The 27,366-nt window shown below is 59.2% G+C and overlaps 1 protein-coding gene and 1 non-coding gene across 2 annotated transcripts; both read right to left on the reverse strand.

Annotated features, from left to right (window-relative positions):
* Positions 1 to 140: 140 nt before the first annotated feature.
* KIF19 (kinesin family member 19) lies at positions 141 to 27,184 on the reverse strand. Its single transcript, XM_068978537.1, has 20 exons — positions 27,146 to 27,184; positions 25,501 to 25,581; positions 14,313 to 14,423; positions 13,572 to 13,659; positions 13,155 to 13,291; positions 11,823 to 11,948; positions 11,275 to 11,469; positions 9,366 to 9,512; positions 7,648 to 7,770; positions 5,782 to 5,947; positions 4,963 to 5,137; positions 4,657 to 4,852; positions 3,296 to 3,566; positions 3,091 to 3,212; positions 2,454 to 2,590; positions 2,102 to 2,207; positions 1,859 to 1,946; positions 891 to 1,285; positions 530 to 692; positions 141 to 271 (listed from the first exon to the last, which is right to left on the reverse strand). The coding sequence occupies exons 1-20, from the start codon at positions 27,182 to 27,184 to the stop codon at positions 141 to 143; spliced, it is 2,997 nt and encodes a 998-aa protein (XP_068834638.1).
* TRNAC-GCA (transfer RNA cysteine (anticodon GCA)) lies at positions 16,313 to 16,385 on the reverse strand. Its single transcript has one exon. It is a non-coding gene; the product is annotated as a tRNA-Cys (tRNA).
* Positions 27,185 to 27,366: the final 182 nt, after the last annotated feature.

The following is a 27,366-nucleotide window of genomic DNA, read 5'->3' on the forward strand; positions in this document are numbered from 1 at the left end:
CTGGGTCCCAGGGGCCCCAGCCTTCTGAGATCCCGAGCTCTTGATGCCAAATCATCCCCATCTGCCCAGCCTCCGTCTCCCTTTCCTGCCATACCCCATCAAGCCTTGGCGGGCAGGAGGGCCGGTTCCAGGCAGGGCCCTCAGTTGTGCTGCAAGTGTCCATTTTTGCCTTGGGTGCCTGTGCCATAGGGCAGGCGGGGCATCCGAGCAGCCCGTTCGGAAACATCCGCTGGGTTGGAGGGGGCAGCGAGGGTGGAGGGGTCCTCAGGGCCTGCGATGGAGACGGGCCAGGAGTTGTGCTTTAAGGCGTGCCTTTCCGTGCCCCTCTCGTCACCCACACTGGCTCTGAACTCCCTAGGGGCACCGCCCCCCCCAGAAGCCAGTCCCACTAATAGTCTTCAGGAACCCCGTTTCCAGCAAGGGGCAGCCATAGGGGCAAGGAGCTCAGCCAGCCTCCTCCCTGGCCAGGCTGAGGGCTCCCCTCTCCCCATTGCTAACCCCACCCCCACCCCCACTTGCTGGCACTCACCCAGGTTCTGGCATGGAGGGAGTTTGACCTTGGCCATAGGCAGTGTGGCCTTTCCCATGTGCTGGATGGTAGGGGTCTGGTGCCCAACCACTGGCAACCTCTGTTCTGGGGTGTGATTCTCCATGGGACGGGGCCCAGTGACGTGCATCTTGGGGTGGGACAGCTGCGTTGGCTGGAGAGCCAGATGAGCTGGAAGCTGCGTGGAGATCTGATACAAGGAGATGTTAGGTTCACCTGGGGGTCGCTCCATGGAGAGTGGTGCACAGCTAGGGGTACCCTGGGGCCTCTGGAGGAGTCCAGCCTTCAGAACCCTGCAAGGAGGGGGCCCAGACACCCCCAGCTCCTGTCCCCCTAGGCTCACCCCTTGTCCTGTGATTTCGAAGGACTGGGACTTCCGCTTCCTCTTTGCCTCCAGGGACTCCTCTCGTTTCTTGCTGAGGCTTTTCTTCTGGCCTTGCAGTGCGGGACAAGGGCCATTGCCATGACGCTCGACCGCCCGGGATGGTGCCTCGCCCGTGCTGCTGGACAGGCTGTCCTCGCTGGCAGCATGCTGGAGGGTGGGGCTGGGTGGCCGCTTGCAGGCCAGCGGTCCGGGCGGCCGCACGTCATCAGTCTTGCCCAGCGAGTGCAGGGACAGGCTGCTGTGCTTCATGGTGGGTGCCAGCAGTTGGCGCCCCTCGGCCCCCAGGGCCTTCGAGCGGCGCTGGGCAGCCTTCACGGCAATGCTCTTGGTGTCGGCTGTGGTCTCCTTCCTCCCTGCGGCAGGACAGAGGGGCACCCAACCCGGAATCGAGGCTACGTTTTCCTCCCCGTCCTGTACCTCCAACACCCCTTTCTCTGCTGCAGCTCACCCCAACTTGCTTGCTGTTTGAGAAACTTTGGGCAAGTTTCTGAGCCTTCATCTGTAAACTGATGATGGTAAAACTAACCCCAGTGGGTTGTGAAGATTTTTTTTTTTTTTTACCATGAAACACGGCATACGGGATCTTAGTTCCCTGACTGGGGATCAAACCTTCGCCTGCTGCAGTGGAAGTGCTGAGTCTTAAGCACTGGACTGCCAGGGAAGTCCCAGGTTCTGAAGATGGATTGCTGAGATAATGAGGGTCGCCTGTGGCCACAGGGTAGGGAGGATTCGGACTCTATTTGCTGTTAAAATTATTTTCGAGTGGAAAGTGGAGGGGGCGTGTGTTCCCCATTCTGGTTTCCAATTGTGTCCCCTGCTCTGTGTGGACAGAGGGAAGGAAGGGGCTCCGGGATGGGTGCTCTGAGCTGTTGAGATGATGCCAGGCTCAGGCTGATGAGGGGGGTGGGGGGAGGCAGGGGACACACCTTTGTGGGACAAGGGGATCTCCGACAGGTTCTTGATGCTTTCAGGGGAGGAGCTGATCTGGCTGTTCAGACCGACCTGAGTGGCAGCCTGTGAGAAGAATGGATTGGGAAGAGAAGCCATTGGACCCAGCAGGGACCCTACGTCCTCAGAGGGCTGTTTTGGAAAAGTTCCATCCCAACCACTGGGTGTCCCTCCCGGGTACTCCCACCCACATCCGGGGGCCTATGGGGCCCGCTGCTCACCTCCTGCATCACCAGGTTGCTGGCCAGGATAGGGGGTGGGGTGGGCATAGAGGAGCCCTTCGCTTGCCAGGCCCGGGAGCTCGCCTTGAACTCGTGGTTCGCTTCACTGAGGTTGGCAGAGGAGGATGGGCAGCTGTTGCCCAGGCTGGTGCCACGGGGGGCCCACCGCCACCCCTCCTGAGAACTGTTGCATTGTGGGAACGAGGACCCCAAAGTCCTGGCTCCAGACCTGTGCCCCCTCCCCTCTTTCCTGCTCCATCCTCCCTGGGAAGCCAGGTCTGGGCTGGCATCTCTGAGACACGGCCTGGTGGCTCAGGTGGGCTGGATGGCCGGAAGCGGTCCTCAGGCTCACCTCTCAGTGCTGAGCAGAGGGAGGAACCTGCTGTGCTGGTGCGGGGACTCCGAGTTCGGCATCTTGATGGTCTCTAGGTCAGACTCCTCTGGGGTCGGCACGGTTCCTGGGGGGCTAATCTTGGGCAAGGCACTGTCCTGGGGAGGGGAAAGGAGGGAGAGGGGAGTCGGAAGACTTGGTCTCGGACTGAGTAAACAGCCTGAGTGATACAGGCACACAGAGTATCGGGCTGTAATCTGGGCTGGGAGCCCCAGAAGACGGTTGCGGGGGGGGCGGGGCCCGCAGGGGGCGGGGGGCGGGGCTTGTGTTCCGAGTCCCCAGGGGCCAGCTGTGGTCTGCTAGGCATCCCCAGTGGCACCGCCTGGTGGCCTGGTCTCCTGGGAGGGCATCTGGGGCCCTTAGTGATATCTCAGATGGCCAACTCTGATCCTCAGGCCCTGGAGGGGACACGTGCGGGAGAAGACCACCACGGGAGGGGAGCTTGGCGAGGCTTTGGGTCAGATAAGAAGGAGGAGGAGTCAACTTTCTGGGGACCAGCCAGCCCGGTCCCGAAGCCACCCTAGTTGCTGGCAGGCGCCGCCTTGGGCATCAGCCCTGCCCCTAGCACAGGTGCGCATGGTCCAGCCCAGGGGCCCACCTGCAGGGCCCGAGAGGCCAGGCGGTCCAACATGGTGGCACGCTCCAGGTTGCCCTCCTCCTGCTCCCGCAGGTACACTTCGTACAGCTCCTTCAGGTGCTGCGGGACGGCCAGGTTGCAGTCTGCGGTGGGGGAGCGGAGAGGCAGGGCTCAGTGTGCGCTCTCGGGCCCTCGGCGGGTCGGACGCGCGGGGCGGGCGCCCTACCCTGGATGAGCTGCCGCTGGGCGCGGATGATCTCCTCGCAGAGGCTGCGGCGCTGCTCCAGGCGGCGCAGGGCCTCGCGGCGGTGGCAGAGCGCTCCGTCGCGGCGCAGGGCTTGCGACTGCATCTCGACGTTCTCCAGCTCCAGCTCGTGCACGCGGCAGAGCAGGCCGAGCGCCTCGCGCTGCTGCTCCGAGCTGACGCGCCGCGGCAGCGTCTCCTCCAGGCGGCCGCGCCGCGCGCGCAGCTCTCGGCACCGCTGCTCCAGCGCCAGCTGGGGAGCCGAGCGGGCCGTCAGCACCAGGTGGCCCCGAGGGGCCGCCCGCGCCCGCCGCTTAGCGGGTCCTTGCCCTTCCAAGGGCCCGGATGCTGGGCCCCCGGCTGAAGCCCCACTCCGAGGCCCGCTTTTCGAAGCTTTGTCTTGAACTCTGCAGCCGGGGACTGCTCCTGAGTGACCCCTCTGTGCCCACCTTCTTGCAACCCATCCCTGAAACAGGCTCCATGCAGTGAAGTCGCTCAGTTCTGTTCGACTCTTTGCGACCCCATGGACCGCAGCCCGCCAGGCACCTTCTTCCATGGGATTCTCCAAGCAAGGACACTGCAGTAGGCTGCCATGTCCTTCTCCAAGGGATCTTCTCGACCCAAGGATCGAACCTCGGTCTCCCGCATTGGCAGGCAGACCCTTTACCATCTGAGCCACCAGGGAATCCAGGGAACTGAGCTCCGTGGACCAGCTCAACCCCAGCCCATCTAATGCCCTCTGGACTGGTGGACTCTGAAGGCCCCTGGTATGCCTATGCTCCAGAACAGAGAAGGGAGGTCTGGGAAATCCTAATTAAAATGTTGGCTAACAGTTTTCTGAGTCTTTAATATGTGAAAGGATTTATTTAATCTTCTCATCAACCCCACTAGGGTTGACCACTCCCATTTTAAAGATGAGTTCTTGCCTGGAGAATCCCATGGACAGAGGAGGTTGGCAGGCTATATAGTCCAGGGGATAGCCAAGAGTCGGGCCCAACTGAGCACACACACACACAAAGCGTTCGTCCCTCACTGGCGTCTGACTCTGTGACCCGCCAGGCTCCTGTGTCTATGGGATGCTCCAGGCAAGAAGACTGGAGTGGGTAGTCATTTCCTACTCCAGGGGATCTTCCCGACCCAGGGACCGAACCGGCACCTCCTGCATTGCAGGCGGATTCTTTACCATCTGAGGCACCAGGGAAGCCCTCAGATGAGAAAGAGAGACTCAAAGTCACAGGGGATTTGTGGCCTGAGAGCCCAGGTTTCACTCCTCCCACAAGCCTCCCCCAGCCCCTTCCTGCTGTCTCTCAACCCCCCTTGCCCAGCGCCCGAGCCCCAGGCACCTTCTGCATTCGCAGTTTCTTCTGCTCGGTCATCAATGTATCGATGCTTTCGTGGGCGGACACCACCTCGGTGGGCTCCTCGATGTCTGGCTGGTTGTCACCGGTGTCCAAGTCCTTCCTGGTGTCATCTTTAGTGAAGGACTCCTTCCGACGCTCCTCCCGCCACTTGAGTGCCCGGCGTGACTTATGCTTCCAGCTGCCGCAGCCCCAACCCCAAAGGAGATGGGGGATTCAGGCCATGGGGGTTGGGGGGGCATAAGGTGTGGCCCCAGCTCCCGGCTCCCATTCCAGGCCAGCGGTGCTTACCTGGCGATGGTGAGCAGGTGGCAGGAGGTGTCCATCTCCAGCTCCATCCTGCGGTTCTCCAGCTCCAGCAGGTGTCTCCGGGTGTTCATTTGCTCTTGGAAGGTGCTGATCAGCTGCTCACGAAGGTGTTCCATCGCAGCCTGTTCTCCCTGCCCGCTGTGCAGCTGGACCTCGGCTGCCCGTTGAATGGGAGGTGGCAGAGGTCAGCAGAGGAGGAAAGGTCAGCCCAGAAAAGTCCTGGTCCGCCTGGGCCCTCCCCTGCTCTCTTTCTCCCCAAAAGACTTCTGTGCAACAACCTCCTCCAGGAAGACCTCCTAGATTACCCCTCCCACATCCCACTTCTACACTGTCTTCAGGCGGTGACCCAAAGGTGACTCCCAGCCCCCCAGAATGAACTGGACTTCCACCAGCCTTTAGAGTGTTTTACTGTCAACTAGTAAAAGGCGCCCCTTAGACACTTTACTGCCATGTGCTGCAAAATCATCAAAGCAAGTACAGAAAATCTGTCAGGGAACCGTATCCCTCCTGGCGATGCCAGGCCATCTCGCAGCTCTCACTGCAGTCCCCAGAGTAAAGCCCCCACACAGCTAAATGCCCAGGTGACTCTCAGTCTGAGGCACCGAATCCTCAGGTTAGGTCTCTGAGGCAGAGATCGCGATTCTGCTTGACAGCTGAAGGATGGAAGGCTTAAAGGCTACTCAGCCAGAAAGAGCCCGAGTCTGGCTTTGAAGCCAGCACTGTCTGACCGCAGAGCACCCTGAGGCAGCCTAGAGGGGCCTGGGGAGACGAGCTCTGGCTCACGGAGACCCACTCACGCACCCTGGATGTGGCGGATGTCGCCCCGCCCCAGCTGGGCTCGGTCCGGGCTCCGCCCGCCCCGCTCCTCGATCTTGTGCTTGAGCCTCTGGATCTCGCCCCGCAGGTCAGCAATGATGTTCGTGTACTGGGCAATGTGGTAGGAGACGCTGAGCAGGTTCTGCTTCACCTGGGGAGGGGGCGGGGTACAGTCACCGGGGGGCCCAGGGCCTGCCAGCGGGGACCCTCTTTTTCTCCTGGATGACAGTGATGCCCTCCTCGCCTCCAACCCTGTTCTGTGCTGTGCTTAGTCACTCAGTTGTGTCTGACTCTTCTCGACCCCATGGACTACAGCCCGCCAGGCTCCTCTGTCCATGGGATTCTCCAGGAAAGAACACTGGAGTGGATGCCATGCCCTCCTCTAGGGGATCTTCAAGCCAGGGATTGAACCCAGGTCTCCTGCATTGCAGGCGAATTCTTTACCACCTGAGCTACTAGGGAAGCCCTGCCTCCGACCCTACAACCTATCAAACTACATGCCCCTACCAGAGGCATACTCCTAAAATTACGCGGCGCCCCCATCCAAGCCCCAGCTCTCTGCGCCACTCGAACTTCGTTGGCTCCCTACTGCTGGGAGAATGTCCTGATTCCTTCATCAGGTGTTGAAGGCACACTGTTCTCTCTAGTTTCATTTGGCTCACTGCTCCAGGGAAGGAAGCATTCTCCTCGCCCCACCTCCGCCACGGACACCACCTCCGCCCTGCCTTAGGAGCCTCTGTCCTTACTGCTCCCTCCCTTCTGGAGCCTCCTCTTCACCCTTCAGATTCACCGTCTCTAAAGAGGTCCGTGGGATCCCACTGGCCTCCCTGCTGTTGGCGTGCTGCCTGCTATTAATAATATTCTGAACTATCAATTCGCTCTTTTAAGGGTCTCTTCCCACCATTAAGTTCCTTAATGGAGAGAGCAGAGATAAAGCATCCAACTCCTGACACAGTAGCTGGAAAACTGCTGTGTTAGGAGAATGTTGGTTAGGTTCTTAGACTCTTCACATGGGTGGGACCAGATGACCTCATAGATGGCCAGGATTCTAACACACTGACCAGAAAATGTAAGGAAATCTTGGAAACTGGGCAGAGCTCAGTGCCATTCCTCCCCAGCTGGGAAGCCACTTAGCTCCCTTCAGCCTCACTGTCCTCAGCTGTAAAATGAGGACAGAAATAACGCCTGCCTCATTTGAGGATTGCATGAGATGAATTGATAAAGGGCCCACAGTATAAGTGCTCAGTAACAGTCACCACTATTGTAACTGTTAGGGTTAGGGCCTTTGGAGGAGTAAAGGTCTGAATGAGCATCTTTTAAGATGAAAACAGGAAGGTGGAAGGGGATGGTGGGGCTGGGGGCACAGACCTTGGGGATGAGCACAGACTTTGAGTAAGAGGAGGAAACGGACATCCTTGGTGGTCCGATGGTTGAGTCTGCCTGCCAATGCAGGGGACATGGGTTTGGTGTCTGGTCTGGGAAGATCTCACATGCCACGGGGCAACTAAGCCCGTAAGCCACCCTTACTGAGCCCACATGCCCCAGAGCCCGTGTCGCACAATAAGAGAATCCACCACAGTGGCCACTAGAGAGGAGCCCCCAGTTCGCCGCAACCAGAGAAAGCCCACACACAACAACAAAGGCTGACCACGGCCAAATAAAGTTAGAACAGAGAAGGGGCCCCTCAGAAGCTGTGGGCTTCCTGGCAAGTCACGGGGCCAGAGCAGTGGCGGCTTGGGCCAGTGTGTGTGTTCTGGAGGCTGGGGGTGGCAGGCCCTGGAGTCAGTCCAGGGGGCTTGAATCTTGGCCCAGAAGGGCGAGTGCTGGGGGCACAGAGCAGGGGCCCCTCACCCGGGTCTTGATGCTCTTGGCCCGGCCGGCGTAGGTCAGGGTGTTCCGGGACTCCTCGAAGGCGCTGCTCGCTGGGCTGATGTGGGCAATCATCACGGTGCGGCTGTTTCCCCCCAGGGAGTCCTGGATGGGCCGGGAGCGGGCGGGCGGCAGTCAGCAGGGCACCGCCTCCCTGGGCCCTGCTCCCGCTCAGGATACCCTCGTGGCGTGTGCGTCTCTCTCCCACACTCGCGGGTGCTGGTGCTGAGCACCCCATGGGCCCTCCCGCGCCCCCTACTGTCTCCCCACTTCTTCCCTCTCCCAGTCTCTTCTCCGAAGCTCATGTTTGAACATTTCCAGCATCTGAGTCAGGGTCTCCCAGCTCTCCTCCTCCCCGGCTCATATACATGAGGACGAGGAAAGGCTGGCTGGAACCAGAGCGGGAAGAGCTCTGAGGGGTCCTGGGCTTCTCCACCATCTCCTGGGGGCCTTCCAGGTCGCCCCCTTTGCTGACAGCGGAAGGCGCCATTGTCTTGGCTGGAGCGAGGCTGGGGATGGAGTGAACTGGGCCTGTGGCCACTGCCTCCCTTGTCCTGGGCTTGCCCTGCTCTCTTCAACGGAGAGAGCGCGCGGGGCTACAGGGGCCTGGGGTCAAAGCCCTCGGGCGCGGCAGTGACCAGCTGAGCGACTTCAAGCAAGCTCCTTCACCTCCCTAACCCTTAGCCCCCTCAGGTTTCCAGGTGGCAGGAGTTGGCTCTCGCACCCCCAGCCAGCGGGTGCAGTGACGCTGGCGGGCTGATGCCCAGCGTTAGGTCACCTGCAGCTCTGCCATCAGCCCAGCCAGACCTCTGCTGGGGCCCTCCATCCAGCAATTACTGGCGGGAGCCCTTGGGGAGGTTACTTAGCCTCTTGGTGCCTCAGTGTCCTCATCTGCAAATGGAAATAATGACCCCCTAACTCAGATACGCTGACCCGATTAAAGGAACTGCAAAGAATTCCTTGGCCATCCAGTAGTTAGGACTCCATGCTTTCACTGCTGAGGGTCCGGGGTGCAATCCCTGGTCGGGAAATTAAGATCCCACAAGTCATGCAGGATGGCTCCCTCCTCTCCAAAACGGAACTGGGAGCGTGCCCCCCACCCCACAACAGCAGCCTCTGGGAGCCACGACTCTCCACCTGGACCCCCAAACCCAGATGGCTCCCAGTTCCCTCAAACCCACAGCCCTGGGGCTGGAGGGAGGGGGGCGGTCAGATGCTCAGATGCAACCTCTTTTCCTCCCTGCTGTTCACAAACGGGGGCCTGCGAGCGTGAGCTCAGTCGCTTCAGCCGTGTCCGACTCTTCTAGACCCTGCGGACTGGCTCCTCTCTCCATGGGATTCTCCAGGCGAGGGCATTGGCGTGGGTTGCCATGCCCTCCTCCAGGGGACCTTCCTGACCCAGGAATCAAACCCACATCTCCTGCATCTCCTGCGTCGCAGGCAGATTGTTTTTTACCCCCTGAGCCACCTGGGAACCCCTTACAGGACCCCCAGATTGGATCTGAAATTTGGATAAATGAGTGAGCTTTTCTTAAAGTATGTCTCAAAGATGGCATGGGACATACGTACTGATACCCAAACCAGACTTCATTATTTATCTGTGGTTTATTCACATGCAGCTGGACATCCTGTATTTTCCTCTGCGAAGCTGGCAGCCCCACCCCGGGTGCCCAGGGCCCAGGCCCAGTGGCAGCTGGTACCTTCAGGAGGCGGGTGAGCTTGCTGTCACGATAGTTGATGTACTTGTTGGTGCCCTTGCCGCTCAGCGCATTGATGCAGTTGCCCAGGGCCAGCAGCGAGCGGTTGATGTGGGCCCCCTCTTTCATGCGCTGCCCACGGTTCTGAGTCTGGGAGGGGCGAGCAGCAGGTATGACTCCCCACCCCAGGCCATCCTGGGCTGTAAACCCCCTCCCCGTCCCCCAGGGCTCTGCAAGGAAGAGACGCTGAGGATCTGGTCTGCCCTCTGCCCAGGGAGGGCATTCCAGGTCAGAGAACAAGAAGGTCTGTGGACAAGAGTGGGGCTTCCTAAGTGGGCACTACTGGTAAAGAACCTGGCTGGCAACACAGGAGACACAGGAAACGCCAGTTCGATCCCTGGGTCTAGAAGATTCTCTGGAGGAGGGCATGGCAACCCACTCCAGTACTCTTGCCTGGAAAATCTCATGGACAGAGGAGCCTGGCAGGCTACACTCCATGGGGTCAGAGTTGGACATGACGGAAGCAACTGAGCATGCACGCTGGACGAGAGCAGGGGACAGGAAGCTCCCAAGGAGGGATGGAGCCTGGGTCTTCGTCTCCCTGGGGACTGACCCGCTGGCACAGTTAAGGGCAGCGCCTAGGGTGAGATGGAGGGAGGTCGTGACTTCCAGGCAGCTCATCTGGGAGCCGGCACGGCCGTGGGCTCCCGGCTCTAGAGAGAGAGCCAGGCTCCAGGGGGAAGGACGGAAGTTTGTGTGTATGCGGGGAAGGGCGTGTGAGCATGTGTGAATTGCATGTGTACATGTGACAGCGTGTATATGTGTATAAGAAGGTGTGTGAGGAATCCCCTGGCGGTCCAGGGGCTAAGACTCTGCGCTCCCAATGCTGGGCGCCTGCGTTCAATCCCTGGTTAGGGAACTAGGTCCCACATGCCACAGCTAAGAGTTTGAATGCTGCAACTAAAGATTCCATGTGCCATAACTAAGACCTGAGCAGCCGATACATAAATAAATAATCAATAAATATTAAAAAAAAAAAAAAGGAAGCCTGTGTGTTAGGAAATGTATGAATTTGTGTGTGAATGGATGTGAGAGCAGGACAGGACCAAGTCCCAGGAGGCTCTGCCACCCTCGGGAGACGTCTCTGTCCAGCCTGGTGAAGGTGGCACCAGGTGGCTGCAGGGCACACCCTCTCCCCGCTGGCTGCTCTCTGCCCCTTTCCTCCAGGAAGCCCTTAGGCCTTTATGAAAAGAGAATGTGTTTCTCCCAGTCCACCCTGTTGAAACCAACCCCACATGTTCCAACATGAATCCCTTGTCACTTTTCCCTGGTGCTTGCGTTTGCCTCAGTGCTAATGGTGAGATGCCCATGGATTCAGGCGACCACGAAACTTCTGAATTTGCCCACAAGAGGGGGCCTGGGCCCAGGCTTGGGTGGCAGGGCTGGGCAAAAGGCGATGAGGGGGAATGAACACTGACAAGTGGGTGGTGGGCCCTTTTCTCTCCCTGAGGTGGTGGGCAGGGTCCCCTCCCGGGCTCTGCCCAGGGTCTCCCCCATCAGGGGTCATCATTTCCCCCAGGCCCTAGCTCCTTACCGGGCCCATTCATTCTCCTGGCGGTTTCCCCACGTCCTCCGGGACACGCACTGTCTCCTTCCCTGGAGAGACCCTCACACTGCCAGGCCCCCTCCCACAAACAGCCCCTTGGCAGGGGGGGTCTCCCTGGGGTACCCCAGCCCAGCCCACCCTTTCTGTCCTCTGTGACATCCCTCAGTGCCGGCCCCTCTGGAGCACCCCGTACTCCCACCCTCCCTGAGACAGTCCCCACTGCACCCCTTGGGGAGCGGGGTGGGCCAGCCTCCCTGCCCTGCGCCCCCAAGCTCTGCTCCCAGCCCCAGGGGGAGCCGACCTCACCTGGGAGGCCCGCTCAGAGCCAGCCAGGTCGATCATGAAGAGGCGGCCCTGCCGCACCTCCTGCAGGACATCCCTGACCCGGCTGCGCTGGCGCACGGCCACCTGGAGCACGGCGTGGGAGCGTGAGGATGTCTGGTTGGCGGCCGTGGGCTCCTGGGTCCTCTGCCGGTTCCCCCTCATCAACAGCTGCATGATCTGGGTGGGCGGGGCAGAGCAGGGAGGCCACTTCTGGGGGCCCGTGGGGACGCTCCCCAGTCCTGCCTCTTCGAGGTTGGGAAGGGGCCCAAGGCAGGGCTGGGTCAGCCCGCCATGTGCTGTGAGGGCTGAGAGGTCAAGGCCTGTCTGTCAACTGGGAGGTGGGATGCCTGGCCCGTTCCCAGGGTCGGCGTGGCCGGGAGCGTGTCATCCAGGGTTCCCTGTGTCTGCCCCAGCTCCAGCCCAGCTGAGCCGCAGCGGCTCCCTGGTTGCAGAGCCCTGCCGCCTCTGGTCACACCGCCACACACAGAGGTTGGTGTCTTCCACTACCCGACTGGCTGCACAAGACTCGCCTCTTTGGCGTTGACGGTGGAGACCTCAGTGACTCCGGCCACCTGGATCGCTCCCTTGGAGTCTTCCCTCAGCTCCAGGTACCCCAGGGCAGGGTTCAGCAGGTCCCGGATCATCTCATTGTAGACCTGATGGGACCGATTGGGAGGGGCAGGGGACAGACATTAACGGGAGACCGAGAGCAGGAGGTTCAGGCAACCGCCGGGCTCTCCATCCCTCCTGAGAGCTCCAGGCTCCTCTCAGGGAAACCCTGGGCTAAGGAGATGGACCCCTTCCTTCCTTCCTATGGGGTGGGCGTAAGGGGGCTTCAGCGTCCGGGGGGAAACACTGGGCTGCCAGAGCCAATGGCACAGAAGGCAGCAGGCCAGCCGGGCACCGGGCAGAGGATGGAACCTAACCCATGGCCAAGCCCTGGTGGTTGCTAGGCAACCCTTATGGTACCTTCACCCAGCCTCCCCAGCCACGGCCCCCGAAGTGCATCTTGCTGGCTAAGTCAACACGACGCTGGCTGGAGCAGGTGCTGGCAGCAGTGCCTCACTGCCCCTCCTGAGCTGTCACCCAGGAGATTATCAGCTTCCACAGGGAGCCAGGGAGGCCAGGAGCCAGATGGAGCCTAGCCCCGTGGCTCTCCCACCGCTTCTGGCCTCTGTGGGCCCCACCCCCACTGATCTGCTATTGCCCAGTGATAGCACTCCCACAGGTGGGCATCGGGGGCTGTGTCAAGGTGGAGAAGGCTGGCAGGGCTAAGCCTGTCCGTATATGTGACGTTCTCACCTGTACCTACATACACAGGGCGCCTGCAGGTAGCCTAGCAAAGCAAACAGGGTTGGCTCAGTCGTGTCCGACTCTCTGCGACCCCATGGACTGTAGCCCGCCAGGCTCCTCTGTCCATGGGATTCTCCAGGCAAGAATGGAGTGGGTTGGTTTCCTTCTCCAGGGGATCTTCCCTAGCCTGGGTCTCCTGCATTGCAGGCAGATTTTTTACCATCTGAGCCACCTGGGAAGCGGTGGAGTGGGCCCAGAGGATGGTCTGTGCTCAGTGACCAGGTAGCTTTGGAGTAGCCAAGTGGGCAGGGCTCGGCTCTAAAGCCGCAGGGTCCTGAGTCTGAATTCCTGTCCCCCCACTTACTGTGTGACTGCGGGACTGTGGCTGTCTAGTTGCCTGGCCTCTCTGAGTTTTTATAAAGTGAAGCCGACCACAAGCACGTGGGAGGGCAGCCGTGATGAGCGCCCCCAGGAGACTGCCCCGTGGCCTGACCCCCGGGAGGTAAACCGGCCTGGGCCTGCGGGCCTCCCGGCCCAAGCCCTCAGGACGGGGCAGGCCGAGGGCTCACCTCCAGGTAGGACATGGACACCTCATATTCCATGTCGTCGCTGGTCTCCTCGATGGCACGGAAGAGGTCGTTGAGGGTCCGAACGTAGATGCCAGGCTCGTGGTCTGTGCCCAGCATGGTGTAGGTTTTCCCGCAGCCTGGGGCAGAGGGGGGAGGGGTGGGTGAGCAGGACAGAGACTGGGAGGGCGGGGCCCCTGGCAAACCTGGGTCTGTCTTCAAGGCTGGAGCCTCCCAGGTGGCTGGGAGGTGGGGGGAAGGGGAGAAGATGGCATCCTTAGCAGGGGGTGGGGCTCTGGGTCCAAAGGGCTCTGGGAGAGGGCAGTTTCAATCGGCCACATCCTTGATTCCTGCTCCAGCCTGGGCCAGACAAGCTCCGAGGTGGTGAGGAGCTTGATTCTTGGGGGCACTCGCCCTCACCTGTGGGGCCATAGGCAAAGACAGTGGCATTGTAGCCTGAGATGACGCCTTCGATGAGGCTCTTGGTGGTGGCTTGATACACCATCTCCTGCAGGAAAGAGGAGACCCATCAAGACCCTGGGCACAGCCAGGGCAGAGCACACAGGCCCGCAGGCTCACCCTGACCCCCAACAGAGGCAGTTTCATCCCTAGAGCCCTCGGGCCCCGAGAAGTGGGGGTGAGAACGGGGGAAGGATGTCTCTGCTTTCCCCTCATGGGTGTGTGTGGGGGGGAATGCCAGCCTGCAAGAGTGCTCAGGACACCTGAGACCCTCCCCACCAACAGCTGGCTCCTGGCCCCCAGCCCAGAGGACGCCTCACACCTGCTCCTTGGGGCATCCGCGGATGGGTGAGACGGGGTCCCTGGGAGGGTGTCAGCTTCCCCGAGGCGCCCCTCCCAGCACCAGATGGGCTTCAAGCACTTTCCTGCAGCTCCCCTGGGGGCCACCTGTGGGGAGTGCTGTGTGGGTCCCCATGGAGGGTGGCATTTGTGTGCTGACCGCGGTGTGTCCACGCAGAAGGCTCTGTATGCGCCATGCAGGCTCACGCACACGTGTGCATGTGGGGATGCGGCAGGTAGAGAGAGTGAGTGCTGGAGGGATGCCTGGGGCTCGGTGCCAGGGTCCCCTAAGGGCTCCCTCCCAAGTCGGTCAGAGGGCAGAGAGGGGATTCTATGTGTCCCCAGGCCCAGGCGCCCCCTCACCTGGGTGGCAGTGAAGTCAAAGGCCACGTCGAACAGGTAGGACTTCTCCCGGGAGCGGTGCGCCCGTAGGATGTCATCGGGATCCTCCATTGGGTCCATGAGAACCACCATCTGCAAAGGTCCCAAGGGGAGGCGGGCAGTAACCCGGGAGCCCCAGGCCCACCCCGATGTCCACACTGAACACTGGCCTCACCCCCACTCAGGACGTGGGAAAGAGCAGGAGGGGCCGGATGAGACTTGGCGTCCAGGAGCGTCGGGGTCAAGGTCAACCGAGTCCCAACAAAGGACAAGACACTGAGCGGGCGGGCTGCCCTGGGACCACCCCAAGGGCTCAGAGCTCCCTTCCGGGGTCAGCAGGGGAGTCAGGGCCAGTGACGGCCCAAAAAGAACTCGAGAGGAGACAAGGCGTGAGGGCAGCCACCGAGGGGCAGACAGAGGAGGCTGATTTGGGAGCCGGCCCAGTACCATGGACATAGGAGATGATAGGGGTCCCTTTGGGTGCACCCCCATCCAGCATCAGGATTCAGGAGCCCCCAGTGCTGGGAGGACCACAGCTTTGGGGCTCCCACCAGGCTCCTCCCAGTAGGTACACACTGGTGCTCACTGCATCTAAACTGGCCCAAGATACCCACCCCCACCCCCGCTTCCCCCAGGTCCCAACAGGGCCCTCCTCTGAGATCTTCAGTGGAGGGAAGAAGGAAGAAGTCTGTCCCCTCTGCCCGGGATCCTCAGGCAGAGGTCTTAACCAGTCAGGTGGGATTCCCGGGGAGCCACGAGAGGGGATGCCCCAGACAGGCTGGAGTGGGGCTCTGTGTAGGGAAACGAGGAGGCCACTGCCCCGGCCCTCGTCACAGACTGCTAAAGCCTGGGTGGGCACAGCAAGCTGAGTGCAGGACGCCGGGGCTTGCAGTGTACCTGGGGTGCACACCTGTCTCCGGCCACCTCCTCCAGGCTTCAGCCCCAGGGCCGTGTAAGCCTCTCCCAGGATCCATTTCCTGGCTCTGGCCCTAATACCTGGAGCAGGAGCCCTGATCAAGTGTCAGACCCAAATGAAGAAATATCCACCCACAAGTCCCCAGGCGTGGGTCCCAGAGGAGGGATGCAAGGGAGCCTGACCAGCTGCACAGCTCTCACCCTCGGTGTCAGAGCTCCTGGGCACACTGTCAGCACCAGCAGCCCGAGGAGCACCCTCTGGAGGCTTTTAGTGCAGGGGAGGGCGAGCAGCCTGCACGGATGCCCATCACCCACTGATCACCTTCAGGTGACCTCTGGGCACTGCCAAGTTCATGGGCACTGTGGGCATCTGGTCCCTTTGACATGCAGCCTCCTGAATCAGGACATCGTCAGCACAGCTGGCTGCCATGAGCCCCTCTTAAAAGAGGGCTTTGTCTGGGTCTCCATCTGTCTGGACCCCTGCCCGCACCCCACTCTTCAGAGCATCAGCCCCTTCCCCATCCTCTCAGGCACACGATGGAGCCTTTGTGCCCCTCGGCCAGGTGAACTGGACCTGAGCTGCGGAGGGCCGGGGTGAGGGTGGGGTGCTCAGGGCCGCCCGGAGGCAGCACAGGAGTTCAGGCCGAGTGACCACAACTGCTGGGCACCTTGCATGTAACCCAGGCATTACGCGATACCCTCTGGGTCAGAGAGAGATGCGATTTCCTGCATGGCGTTCAGAGTCCAGCGGGGCACAGACCATTTTAGTAACAAGCACTGGGCTCCGGGAGGCAGGCAGAGTGCAGAGAAGGGGCACACGCCCTAGCTTTTCCACTACAGGAGGGCTTCCTGGAAGAGGTGGTACCAGCACTTTTTTCTTTTTTTTAATAAGATATTTAATATAGTTCCCTGTGCTATAGAGTAAATCCTTGTTGCTTGGTGGTTTAGTAGCTAAGTTGTGTTCAACTCTTGCGACCCCAGGGACTGGAGCCCACCAGGCTCCTCTGTCCATGGAATTCTCCAGGCAAGAATACAGGAGTGGGTTGCCGTTTCCTTCTCCAGGGGATCTTCCTGAACCAGGGGTCGAACCAGGGTCTCCTGCATTGCAGGCAGATGCTTTACCAACTGAGCCACCAGGAAGTCCTTGTTGCGTATCTACCTTATTTTTAAAAAATTTCTGGCATGCCACAAAGCAAGCAGGATCTCAGTTCCCTGACCAGGAATTGAACCCGTGCCCCCTGCACTGCAAATGCAGAGTCTTAACCACCGGACCACCGGGGAAGTCCCAGCAGCAAGTCTTAAAGGATGAGCGAGAATTGGCTGAGGAACGGCAGGTGGGAAAGCAAGCAAGGGGACCACATGAGCAAGGCCGCGATGCGACAGGCAGGCTGTGGGCAGGTGGCCTCAGCCCAGAATCACCGGCAGTTCTTGGGAGAAAGGTAGGGTTGGAACAAGAGCTCAGGAACGTTCCTCCTGTTCTCACTGCCAGGAATCCCACGAGCACAGACCCAAGGTGGCCACAGAAGGAGACATAGGGGCCCCTCTGTGAGCACGTGTTGCCCCCCGCCCCGCAAAGCAGCTCCTGTATATCCTAAAAGTCACCCAGACTGGCACCCGGCATCAGCCCAGGGAATGTTTTATTTTTTCTGGCTACACCTCGCGGCATCTGGAACTTTCCTGACCAGGGACTGAACCCATGCCCCTCTGCAGTGAAAACACAACAGTCCTAATCACTAGACGACCAGGGAAGTCCCCAAGGAAAGCTTTCTAAATAAAGCTGCACTGGGGCCACGAGAAGTGCTAAATGCTTTGCACACTTTCTCATCTTCTCTGACAACTTAGAGCAGGCCTCGTTATTGCAAGACTGTAATGAGGAGTCAGACTGGTACCCAAGGCTGCACTGACAAGTACAGAGCTCACTGGATTTAAAGCTACGGGGTTCCAGAACCCAGGCTCCTAACCAGGCCTCCTGTCCCTGCCTCTGGAACAACAGCGGCCTAGCTGGGGGGATGCTCATCTGTTTGGTTGAGCTGTGCCCACCTCCCACCAGATTTAAATGTTGAAGTCCAACTCCCCAGCCCCTCCGAGTGTGACCTTATTTGGAAATAGCGTTGTTGCAGATGTAATCAGTTGAGTTAGGATGTGGTCCTTTTATAAGGTGATGGTGTCCTTATAAAAGGGGGCTACTAGGGCACAGACACATGTGGAGGGAAGGAGATCCAGCCAGTCCATCCGAAAGGAAATCAGTCCTGAATATGCATTGGCAGGACTGTGCTGAAGTTGAAACTCCAATAGTTTGCCCACCTGATACAAAGAGCTGACTCCTTAGAAAAGACCCTGATGCTGGGAAAGATTGAAGGCAGGAGGAGAAGGGGACGACAGAGGATGAGATGATTGGATGGCATCACTGACTCAATGGACATGAGTTTGAGGGAACTCTGGGACATGGTGAAGGACAGGGAGGCCCGGTGTGCTGCAGTCCGTGGGGTCTCAAAGAGTTGGACACGACTGAGTGACTGAATAACTGTGGTATTTTGGTTCAGCAGCCTTGGAAACTGATACATCACCCCCCACCCCCTGCCCCGAGGCAGGCCCCTCCCGCAGCCCGGAGGTGGTGGGCTCAGCCTGGGGTCCTCCTTTCACATAATCCCTGAGTCTTAAGTGTCCATGTTCAACCTGTAGCACCCTGGACACTTGCCTCTGGGAGGTTTCAAGCGGGACGTTGACCACACAAGACGCACAGGGCCCCCCCACACTGGCAGGGGGTGGGGTGGGAGGTGTGGCTGGGGCTGGGCCAGGTGGCAGCACACGGCAGGGCCCTGCCTCCACTGATCCAGGCCCCCTGACTCCGCAGAGGCCCCGGCTTGCCCTTTCCCTGCCCTCACCGCCAGACCTATTCTTGACTCAAGGCCAGTTGTGATCTTTGCACAGTTCTAGATTTGGGCTGGGAAACCCAAGATCCACTGGGGAGCTAGGGGGGCCTCAGACTCGGGGTAGGGGGGTGTCATCCGTATATGGGGCTACAGAAGGGACCAGGCTCCTCCCCAGCATCTCCTAGGTGAGAAATACCAGGAACAAAGCGTGTGGGGACTTCTTCCTGCTGAGCAGCGCTGAGCTGTGGGGCTTTGATCAGGTGAGCAGCGCTAACCGCCTCTTTCTGGCCTCTCGATGGCTCAGGGTTTCGCAGTCTCAGCGCTACTGATGCTTTGGGCTGGACCACTGTGAGCGGGACTTGTCTCGGGTGTTGTAGGATGGTTGGCAGCAGCCCTCCGGCACGGGAGGCCCCGGCACTGCCTCCTCCCGCGGTGACATTGCCACATGCCCCCCGGGGAGCAAAATCACCCCCAAGTGAAAACTGCTATTCCCCCTCAAGCCACCAAACTGGCAGCGAAGTTCTCTGAGCAGGGGGCGATGTGCAAATTGGGTTCAGGCTCCAGACTGCTGGGTGACCCCAGGAAGACTGCACCACCTCTCCGGGCCTCATGTTCACCCCGGCCAGAAGTCAGGAAGGACCCACAGGGCCATAGCCTTGAGAGAAGAAATCACCCCATCTCCCCTCGCCTGCTCGGGAAGCCCCAGCAGAGACCAGGAATGTGAGGGGGTGCCCAGCTCAGGAGGCGTCATTTCCAGTCCAGGTTGCTAAGCCCACAGCTCCTTTATTCTCGGGCTGTAAACCAGACACAGCAAAACAAAAACCGGATTCCGCTGGATATCACCTCTGTAAAGCTGTTTCTGGATTTGTTTGTTTGTTCTTTAAGGAGGAAAATTCGTGGCTGGTCAGATTTCTAGTTGTACCATCCTGTGGGTACTCAAGAAAGGAGATTTTGATCCCAGGAAGGGTGTTACAGGGCCCTGAAAGCCCTGTATCTAGATGAAAAAAACATTAGAATGCTGAGCTCATAAAGCCACCCAGGTCCAGCCAACTGCTCCGAACAGGGCCACACCTGGCTGACATCCTGGCCAGGTCCCCACCTTCCCGCAGGACTCTGAGGACCCGGGTAACAGAGGTGTGACCGACATGGCCCAGGGCTGCCTCTCTCTCTCTTGGGTCTGCTGATCCCTTCATCACCGTCTTCCTGGGAGCCTCTGAAATGCAGATTCCAAGCACTGCCCAGATTCACGGAATGAGAATCTCTGGGGAACGGGGCCCACAGATCTGCCCTTTTAACCATCGCCCCTTGTGGCTCAGTGGTAAAGAATCCATCTGCCAATGCAGGAGACGCGAATTTGATCCCTGGGTCTGGAAGATCCCCTGGAGGAGGAAATGGCAACTGACTCCAGTATCCTTGCCTGGAGAATCCCATGGACAGAGGAGTCTGGCCGGCTACAGTCCATGGGGTCCCAGAGTCAGAGATGGCTGAGCACAACACACAGCACACAGCTTGCCATGTACCCATTCAGGCGCTAAGTGTAAGCAAGCTTGCATCCTGGCGGCATTATTCACAACAGTCAAAATGTAGGAAACAAGCCAAATGTCCATCAACTGAGGGGAGGCCGATTAGAGGCGGAGCAGCGTGGAATACTACCCAGCCACAAAAAGGAATGACACTCTGACCCAGGCGACAACGTGGATGAACCCTGAAAACATGCTCCGTGAAACAAGTCAGACACAAAGAACCACAGATTGCGGGATCCCGTTTCCACAAACTGTCCAGAGCAGACGAATCTATAGAGATGGAAAGTGGTTGTCTGGGGCCGGGAGGGGGCTGGGGAGATGCGTGGCGGTGTGGCTAAGGAGGGAAAGGCTCCCCGAATCCTCTCCCAAGTCACCCTCCACCAGGCTCGGCCCTCTGGGGCCATGAAGCCGGGAAACATCCAGGCGGTGGGCGTGCAGGGAGACCCTGCCCCGGGGGCAGTGAGCAGACTGAAGACGCCCTGGCTCCCGAACAACACTCACGGATTCTGACGCTCAGCATCTGTCACCTTATCCTTTATTTATCTTTCGCAATAGCCTCACCCTCACACGATCGCTCTAATCCTCTCAACAGCTCTACGGCCTGGCAGAGCAGGTTATTAACATCCTGCCTTCTGATGAGAAAACAGAGATAGGAAGTCCCTTGACTCCTGAGACAGGACCCCCAGGGGCACAGGGAGGTCGACAGTTGGGGTTTGAGGCTAATTATGGGATTATGCATATGGGCAGGTGACTTAAATCCTGCCGATAAACACAGTCTGGGAGGCTGGGGGGAGGGGCAGTGGGCTGTGGGCTCCAAGGGGTGGTGGGGGTGGGGTGGGGAGAAGGAAGCTCTTTGTTCTGGGAGCTTCTTTTTCTAGCCTTGGGACTCCTGGGCCCCACAGCCCTCTCAGGCTGCCCTTCCCCACTTTACAGTCATCAGGGGCACTCCCTGAAGGATCTGGCATCAGAGTCTAGACCCAACCCCCGATGCTAGGAGACTGAGCTCCTACTGGACTCCTCCCTGAACATATATATGTGGCAGTGACCAACGGGGGACCACCAGACAGGAAGCCCAGAAGCCAGAAGCGGGCGGGCAGGAGGTGGGCCAGGGTTTCACTTATCTCCGGGGCCTGAAACCATCCTGACTGTCAGCCCTTGAGATAAACTAACATCTCTTAAACCCCGACCATGCACCAGGCACTGGGTAAGCACTGGGCGTCCAGGAACCCATGGAGACGTCGATGTACACATATTAAACCGCTTCAGTTGTGTCGGACTCTGTGAATCTATGGACTGTTGCCTGCCAGGCTCCTCTGTTCATGGGATGCTCCAGGCAAGAATACTGGAGCCGGTTGCCAAGCCCTCTTCCAGGGGATATTCCCGACCCAGGGCTTGAACCAGCATCTCCTATGTCTCCTGCATTGGCAGGTGAGTGCTTTACCACTAGCGTCACCGGGGAAGCCCTGGAGACATTTAAGAAGGCACTGTGTTGACAGTGCTATGATGACACCCCGAATCAACTGTCAACCCAAATCAACCCCCCCGGGGACGGTGGGTGGAGCAGGTAAGACCACAGGCACCCGAATCTCCTCTTTACAAAGCCAAACCTTGCTCCAGCTTCCTCAAAATGCAGGCACCAGCCTCTGGTCTGCAGAGGACACCCTGCCCTGCCCCTGTCCACCTCTGCAAAGCCGGGGTAACACGGACTCCCTCAGCCCCAGGGGAATGACCCCCAGCTCTAAGCAAGGCTGTCCTGGGACCCCTCATGCCAACAGGTGATGGACGCCTAGGCCTACCTCTCCCCACTAGGACTGGCGGGCTTTCACAGCACGGCCTCCCTGCTAACCACCAAGGGCTGGGCTTCAGTAGTGTGACCTCTGGGTTGCTCCCCACCCCCTGGCCTGAGCAGGGGGGCAAGTAGCTCCTCCATCACAGAGGGAAGAAAGAGCCCAGAAGCCCACGCCAGGACAGACTGGGCTGGGAGCCCCTCTGTGGGGCGGGGTTGTGAGGAAGGGCCACAGCAAGGGGGCAATGGAAGCTGCTGGGTCAAGGGCAGGTCTGCTTCCCAAGAAGTCTCTTTAGCAGAGGCAGGGCATTGTGCAGGCCGCCTGGGCCAGCGGCACCTTTGCTGGGAAGCGGCTCCATGGCCCTGTTGTGCTGGGGCTGCTCCCACGCTCACCCTGCCGGTCACCGGGCTCCAGACCTCAAGGAGGAGGAGCTGAACAGCTGCCCCATCAGTGAGGCTGGTCAAGCCTGCAGCCCCGAGCCCTCTCGGGGTCAATGATGCAGGCCTGGGGGGCCAGGGTCAGAGACGAGCCCTGGGGGTCACCAAAGAGCCACAGAGGTCAGGGTGCAGGGCCTGGCCAGACTGGGAGGTTGCCCTTTTCTTAAATTTTGGCCTCGAGGCATGTGAGATCTTACTTCCCCAACCAGGGATTGAACTCAGGCCCCTTGCATTGGAAGGTAAAGTCTTAACCACTGGACCACCAGACAAGTCCCCCGTTTTGCTTCTTGGACTCGTGTGTCTTTACCTCGTGCCGGCCAGGGTCTTACTGGTCAGAGGAACGGAGCACTTGAGTGGTGGCTGGTTTTTGAGAGGTGCCCAGCCTGTCATGCACTGTGGCTTCTCCCAAACTGCAGGCCAGGCAAGTGCATCCTTGTTTTATCTTAGTTACCTGAGCAGAGATCAAACTGCCATGCAGGGGAAGGGCGGAGTCTTAACCATCGGACCACCGGGGAAGTTGCAGGCATGTGCATTTTTGAACCCAGTGGGGAGAGAAGATGCTCGGGGCAGAAGCCTAGCGTTCTCCCCCTGCAGGGCCTGGAGTCCGTGTTGAGAGCCCTGGGCCCACGCCACTCAGACCACCCTCTGTATGTCTAAGCCGACAAAGGAGCAGGCCCGTCAGCACTGCCCAGCCCAGGACCTTCTCAGAGGCGCAGTCCGGCCTCCCTCTCCACTGGCAGGGACAGAAAGGAGCCAGTGTTTGCCGTGTGTGGGCACACAATGGGCTGTGCCCTGGACCAGAGCGTTTCCATCAGCGTCGGTTAATATCTCTCAGCCCCCAGTCCGGCTGAGAGCCAGGAGCAGTGCAGAGAGACGGCATCTTTGTCCCTGACAGTCCTGGGGACAAGCGGGACCAACAGGGAGTGGCCTTGCTGGGAAGGAGGGCTCTCCTCTGGAGTCCCCTGGCCCTTCATGGATGGCCCCTCTCATCAGCAATGCTTGGCACTTTCTCTCACTAATCCAGTAAGTCCCCTACACTGAACCTTCAAGGTGCGAACATTCAAAGATGCCAAGCTGCACCTGGTTCCAGCAAGGACCTGGAGCCCGTGCCTTCAGCGCCAGGCGTGCAAGCCGCTGCAGCCTGCCCTCCCTCTCCTCCTGTTGACGACCCTTCAGCTCCACCGTCGCCCACCTCCTCGCCCCCTCCAGTCAGTAACCCTTCTTGCTTGTTCACTCCTCCAGCCCCTGTATGCATTACTGTCCTTTCCAAGGTACTGTACTGCAAGATTAAAAAGGCTTTCTTTATTTTTTGTGTTTGTTTTTAAATATATTATTTGGGTGAAAGGCATTATAAACCTATTACAGTACAGTACTACACAGCCAATGGTGTTAATTGGGTACCTAGGCTAACTTTGTCGGACTTATGTACAAAGTGGGCTTACGAATGTGCTCTCGGAATGGAACTCCTTAGTAGGTAGGGAACTTACAGTAGATGACGTGTGTGTTAGTTGCTCAATCGTGTCCAACTCTTTGCAATCCCATGGACTAGTAGCCCTCCAGGCTCCTCTGTCCGTGGAATGTTCCAGGCAAGAATACTGGAGTGGGTAGCCATTCCCTTCTCCAGGGGATCTTCCCAACTCAGGGGTCGAACCTGGGTCTCTCCCACACTGCGGTCAGATTCTTTACCGTCTGAGCCATCAGGGAAGGCCAGTAGATGATAAATCACAGCTATTAAATGCCTACTGCGTGCCAGGATCTGGGGGAGCGCTGTGCCCACATCAGTGCACTCCCTAAAGACTCTTCAGGGAAGACTCTTTAGGGTTACTGTCCCCAGTTACAGAGAAGGTAGTTGAGGCTTCTGGAAGCGACCTGGCCAAGGCCACACAGCTGGCGGAAGGCAGAGCCTACCCCGCATGACTGCTGTGTGTGTACGTCCTGCTCCCACTGGCCTTTAGCTGGGGCCTCCCAGCCCTCCCCTGCTTTCCCTGAGGTCTTTGAGGAAGGCTCCCCTTTTCCAAGGGGGAACAGAGGAAGAGAAATCAGGAGGCCGGTGCCACCCAGTTCCGCCATGCCCACAGCTCGTGGGAACCCCCGAGGCAGGCTGGCAGCTCATGCTGGGTTGCCCACCTGTGCTCTTCTTATCTTGGCCGTCGGGCTTCCTGAGTCCAGCCTTCCAGGATCAAGGGCAGCAAGTACTCACTTTGCGTCTCTATCTGCACGATGTGGGGCCGCCCGACTCCTTTGCACACTCTGCCGCCTTGATGAGCCCTGGAGCTCAGGAGAAGCTGGCAGCAGCCACGGAGCAGAGGCAAGTGGCCGATTTCAGGGTCCCCACAGGCTAGAGCAGCGTGACGCCTCTACCCAGGCACCAAGAATGCCCTTGCTGCCCCCACCACGGTGCCCACCCCCAGCCCATGCTTGGATCCTCAACTGCCTACCCCAAAAAACATCCTGGCTGGGACTTCCTTGCTGGTCCAGTGGTTAAAAATCCACCTTGCAATGCAGGGCACACAGGTTTGATCCCTGGCTGGGGAACTAAGATCCCACAGGCTTCAGAACAACTGAGCCCGCGCGCTGCAACTGCTGAGCCCTGGGGCCACAGCTAGAGGGAAGCCCACTCTCTACAATGACGATCCCACATAAGACCTGATGCAGCCAAAAATTAAAAAATTTTTTTAAAAGATTGAAATGTCAAAAATAAAACCTTCCTTGAAAAGCAAGCAAACAAACAGAAAACACCCCTGCCGTGGGGGACAATGTGGCTCCTGCCCGCACCTCCAGCCTCCTCTCACCCCTTCTCTCTCCAGCCTGAGCCACGCTGGCCTTTTCTAAGCTACCCAAGTGCATCACCACCCCTCTCACCCCAGGGCCTTTGCACATGCAAGTCCCTCTGGTTGAAATTCCCCCTTCAGCACACTCCTAAAGAGCTCCTCTTCATCCCATGTGTTTCAGCTCAAGCATCCTTTCTCAGGGAAGTCCTCCCTGACTCCGGGACAAGGTCAAGTTCCCTCTTACTCTCACAGCAGCACGCATTTCTTTGCAGCCCTTGCTGGCTACACACTCATACGTTTCTTTACAAGAACGCCATGGAAGGAAGACAGGGTCTTTTTTGCTCACCGTGGTTTCCTGGCTCCTAGCACTGTCCCCAGTGTGTTGTGGGTACTTGATAAATATTTATTGTCTCTTGTGTAAGCGGAGGTGGAGCGTGCCCTGCCCAGCTCATGATAGTGACAGGAAGACCAAGAGAGCAAACAGACATCCAAAGACTCTGCAAACCATGAACAGTCTGGTGACCCTAGGAACACATGCTCTATGGGGAGCAGATCCATTAAGGTGGGGAAGTTAAGTCATGAGTACAGGGAAGGTATGTGAATTTTTTCAGGGCTGGATGAAAGGGCTCAGCTCACTTCCTCCTGGACCAGGGAAGGTTTTAGCTCTCTTTGGATCAATCTAGGGAGGCTTCCTGGAAGAAGGACGGTGGTTTCCTTGATGATGCAATCAATAGTACAACCAAGGATTCAGAGGGTAGAGGAGGGGTCATTCCTGCCTCCACCAGGTGAGTAGGTACCTGCCCCTACTAGGTGAGTGCAGATCCCGGCCCTGCTGTGCAGCTCCCGGCCACAGCCCCCACATACCTGCTCGTCCACTTTGTGGGCGATGAGGGTGGCTCCTTCTTCCAGCTCCGCCACGCTGATGGGCCGGACCCGGAGCGCCACCTGGGAGGGAAGGTCAGACCCCCGGGATTAGATGGAGAGGGCTGTGCCAGGGCCCCAAGAGAAGGATGAGAGGACCCCAGGATCCTTCCCTCGGACAAGCCTCGTGGGTTCCTCTCTGATCAGCCAGCCAAGCCCGGTTCATCTTGAGGAAAACTCGGTGGTTCAAGGTGACCATCCAGGGCGAGGGCATCAGGTCCACAGCATGCAGGCTGTGTCTGTCTATGAATTTCCCAGGAGCCTGTGCACCAGAGGAGAGCCCCAGAGGAGATAGCTGTCTGCTCCTCCTGGCTGCATCAGTCACACGCCCGAATTAAGCACCTGCAGCTCCCCTGGGCTTTGAACTTGGAGCCCTTGGCACCGGGGCAGCCTGTCTGTGCGTCTGTGAGTGACGCGCTGCACGTGGCGGCCGGATGGTGGGATGGAGGCCCAGGGAACCTCCCCTCCTCGTGCTGACTACATCCCTACCCAAGGACGGCCTCATCAGGGGCTCTCTCCTCTCTCGGTCCTTCAGCCAGAGAGAGATGGTGGGTCCTCATGCGGGGGCATGGGTCTCCCCAAAAGAAGGGGAACCTGTTTCTTCTTCTGATCAAGGGGAAACACTTGCTGGGCGGGTGGGTATAACTAGCCATCCACAGGCCCAGTAAGAAGCCTTCACTCTCAGAGGCACTTCATTGTCAGAGTGCCCTCCTGCCTCCTCAATCAAACTCCACGGATGGGAGGGGCGGCCCCTTTGTCCACACCTGCCAAGCAAGCCATTTGCAAAGAGACAGTTCTAAACTGCCAGACAGGATGTTCCAGAGCCCTGGGCTTGCTGGGGTTGCCTTATCCTCCAGTTACATCATCACCCACCCGCTGGTGGTGGAGCCTCCCCAGATCTCAGAAGTTAGGGGCTGGGAGGGCGCATCAGCCTTGGGATCACTGAGTCTCCCCCACCCCCGTCTCTCTGACCTGGCCCTGTTGATAATCAGAAATCTGTCTTTGCCTCTAGCTGCTTCTTGGACCCTCATTCACACCTCCTCCTCTGCCCAGTCCCCAGGGCCCTGGGGCTCCATCAAGTGGCTTCCAGCACTTCTTTGAAATATTTAGAGTCCTGACACGGACAGCAACTCAATAACCAGCCACCCTCAATCCTGTGCCCGGTTCTCTGTCACATGGGGACTCTTGCCCACCTATGGTCCCCAAAACCCTCTAACCTCCTGACCCCACCAGTCCCGGGTACCCTCGTTCACTGGGAAACCTCCACTTTCCTTTTCCGGAAGATGGGTCAGGCGCCCCCTGCTCCTGTCTCTTCTGGATCAGAAAGCTGTCTGGCCGCAGGGTGTCCCCTGGTGGGAGGTGTAAAGGGGGGTGGGACTGAAGCTTGGCCAACTTCTCAGGTCTTAGCAGGGTGGCCAGGATGCCTTCCTTCTTGATATCCACGACTTGGCAAAGTTGCTCTGGACCGTCGCAACCCCGGGTCTTAAGAGTCCTCTTAGTGGAAACAGTCTGGGGGCCGCCGGCAGGGTCTGGGTTCTGGGGGCCGGAGATGGGGTCGAGGAGGAGGAGGAGGCTGACCGGGTCTCACCATGAGTTGCTGGTCCTTGGAGTCCCCGCTGTCCTTCATGCCTGCGGCGGGCGGAAGGGCTCAGGCCGAGATCGCGGGCATGGCCGAGCCGCACGCCCACCGCCGCCGGGGCCCGCGCGGCTGCTGCCTGACAACCCGAAACCAACAAGGCGCGCGCGGCCGAGGGCGCGGACCGGGGCGGGCGGGGCCTGGGGCGGGCCGCCGTCGGGGCCCGCCCCCCT

This window comes from Capricornis sumatraensis, chromosome 8 (genome assembly GCF_032405125.1).
Source record: "Capricornis sumatraensis isolate serow.1 chromosome 8, serow.2, whole genome shotgun sequence".
Classification (NCBI taxonomy): Eukaryota; Metazoa; Chordata; class Mammalia; order Artiodactyla; family Bovidae; genus Capricornis; species Capricornis sumatraensis.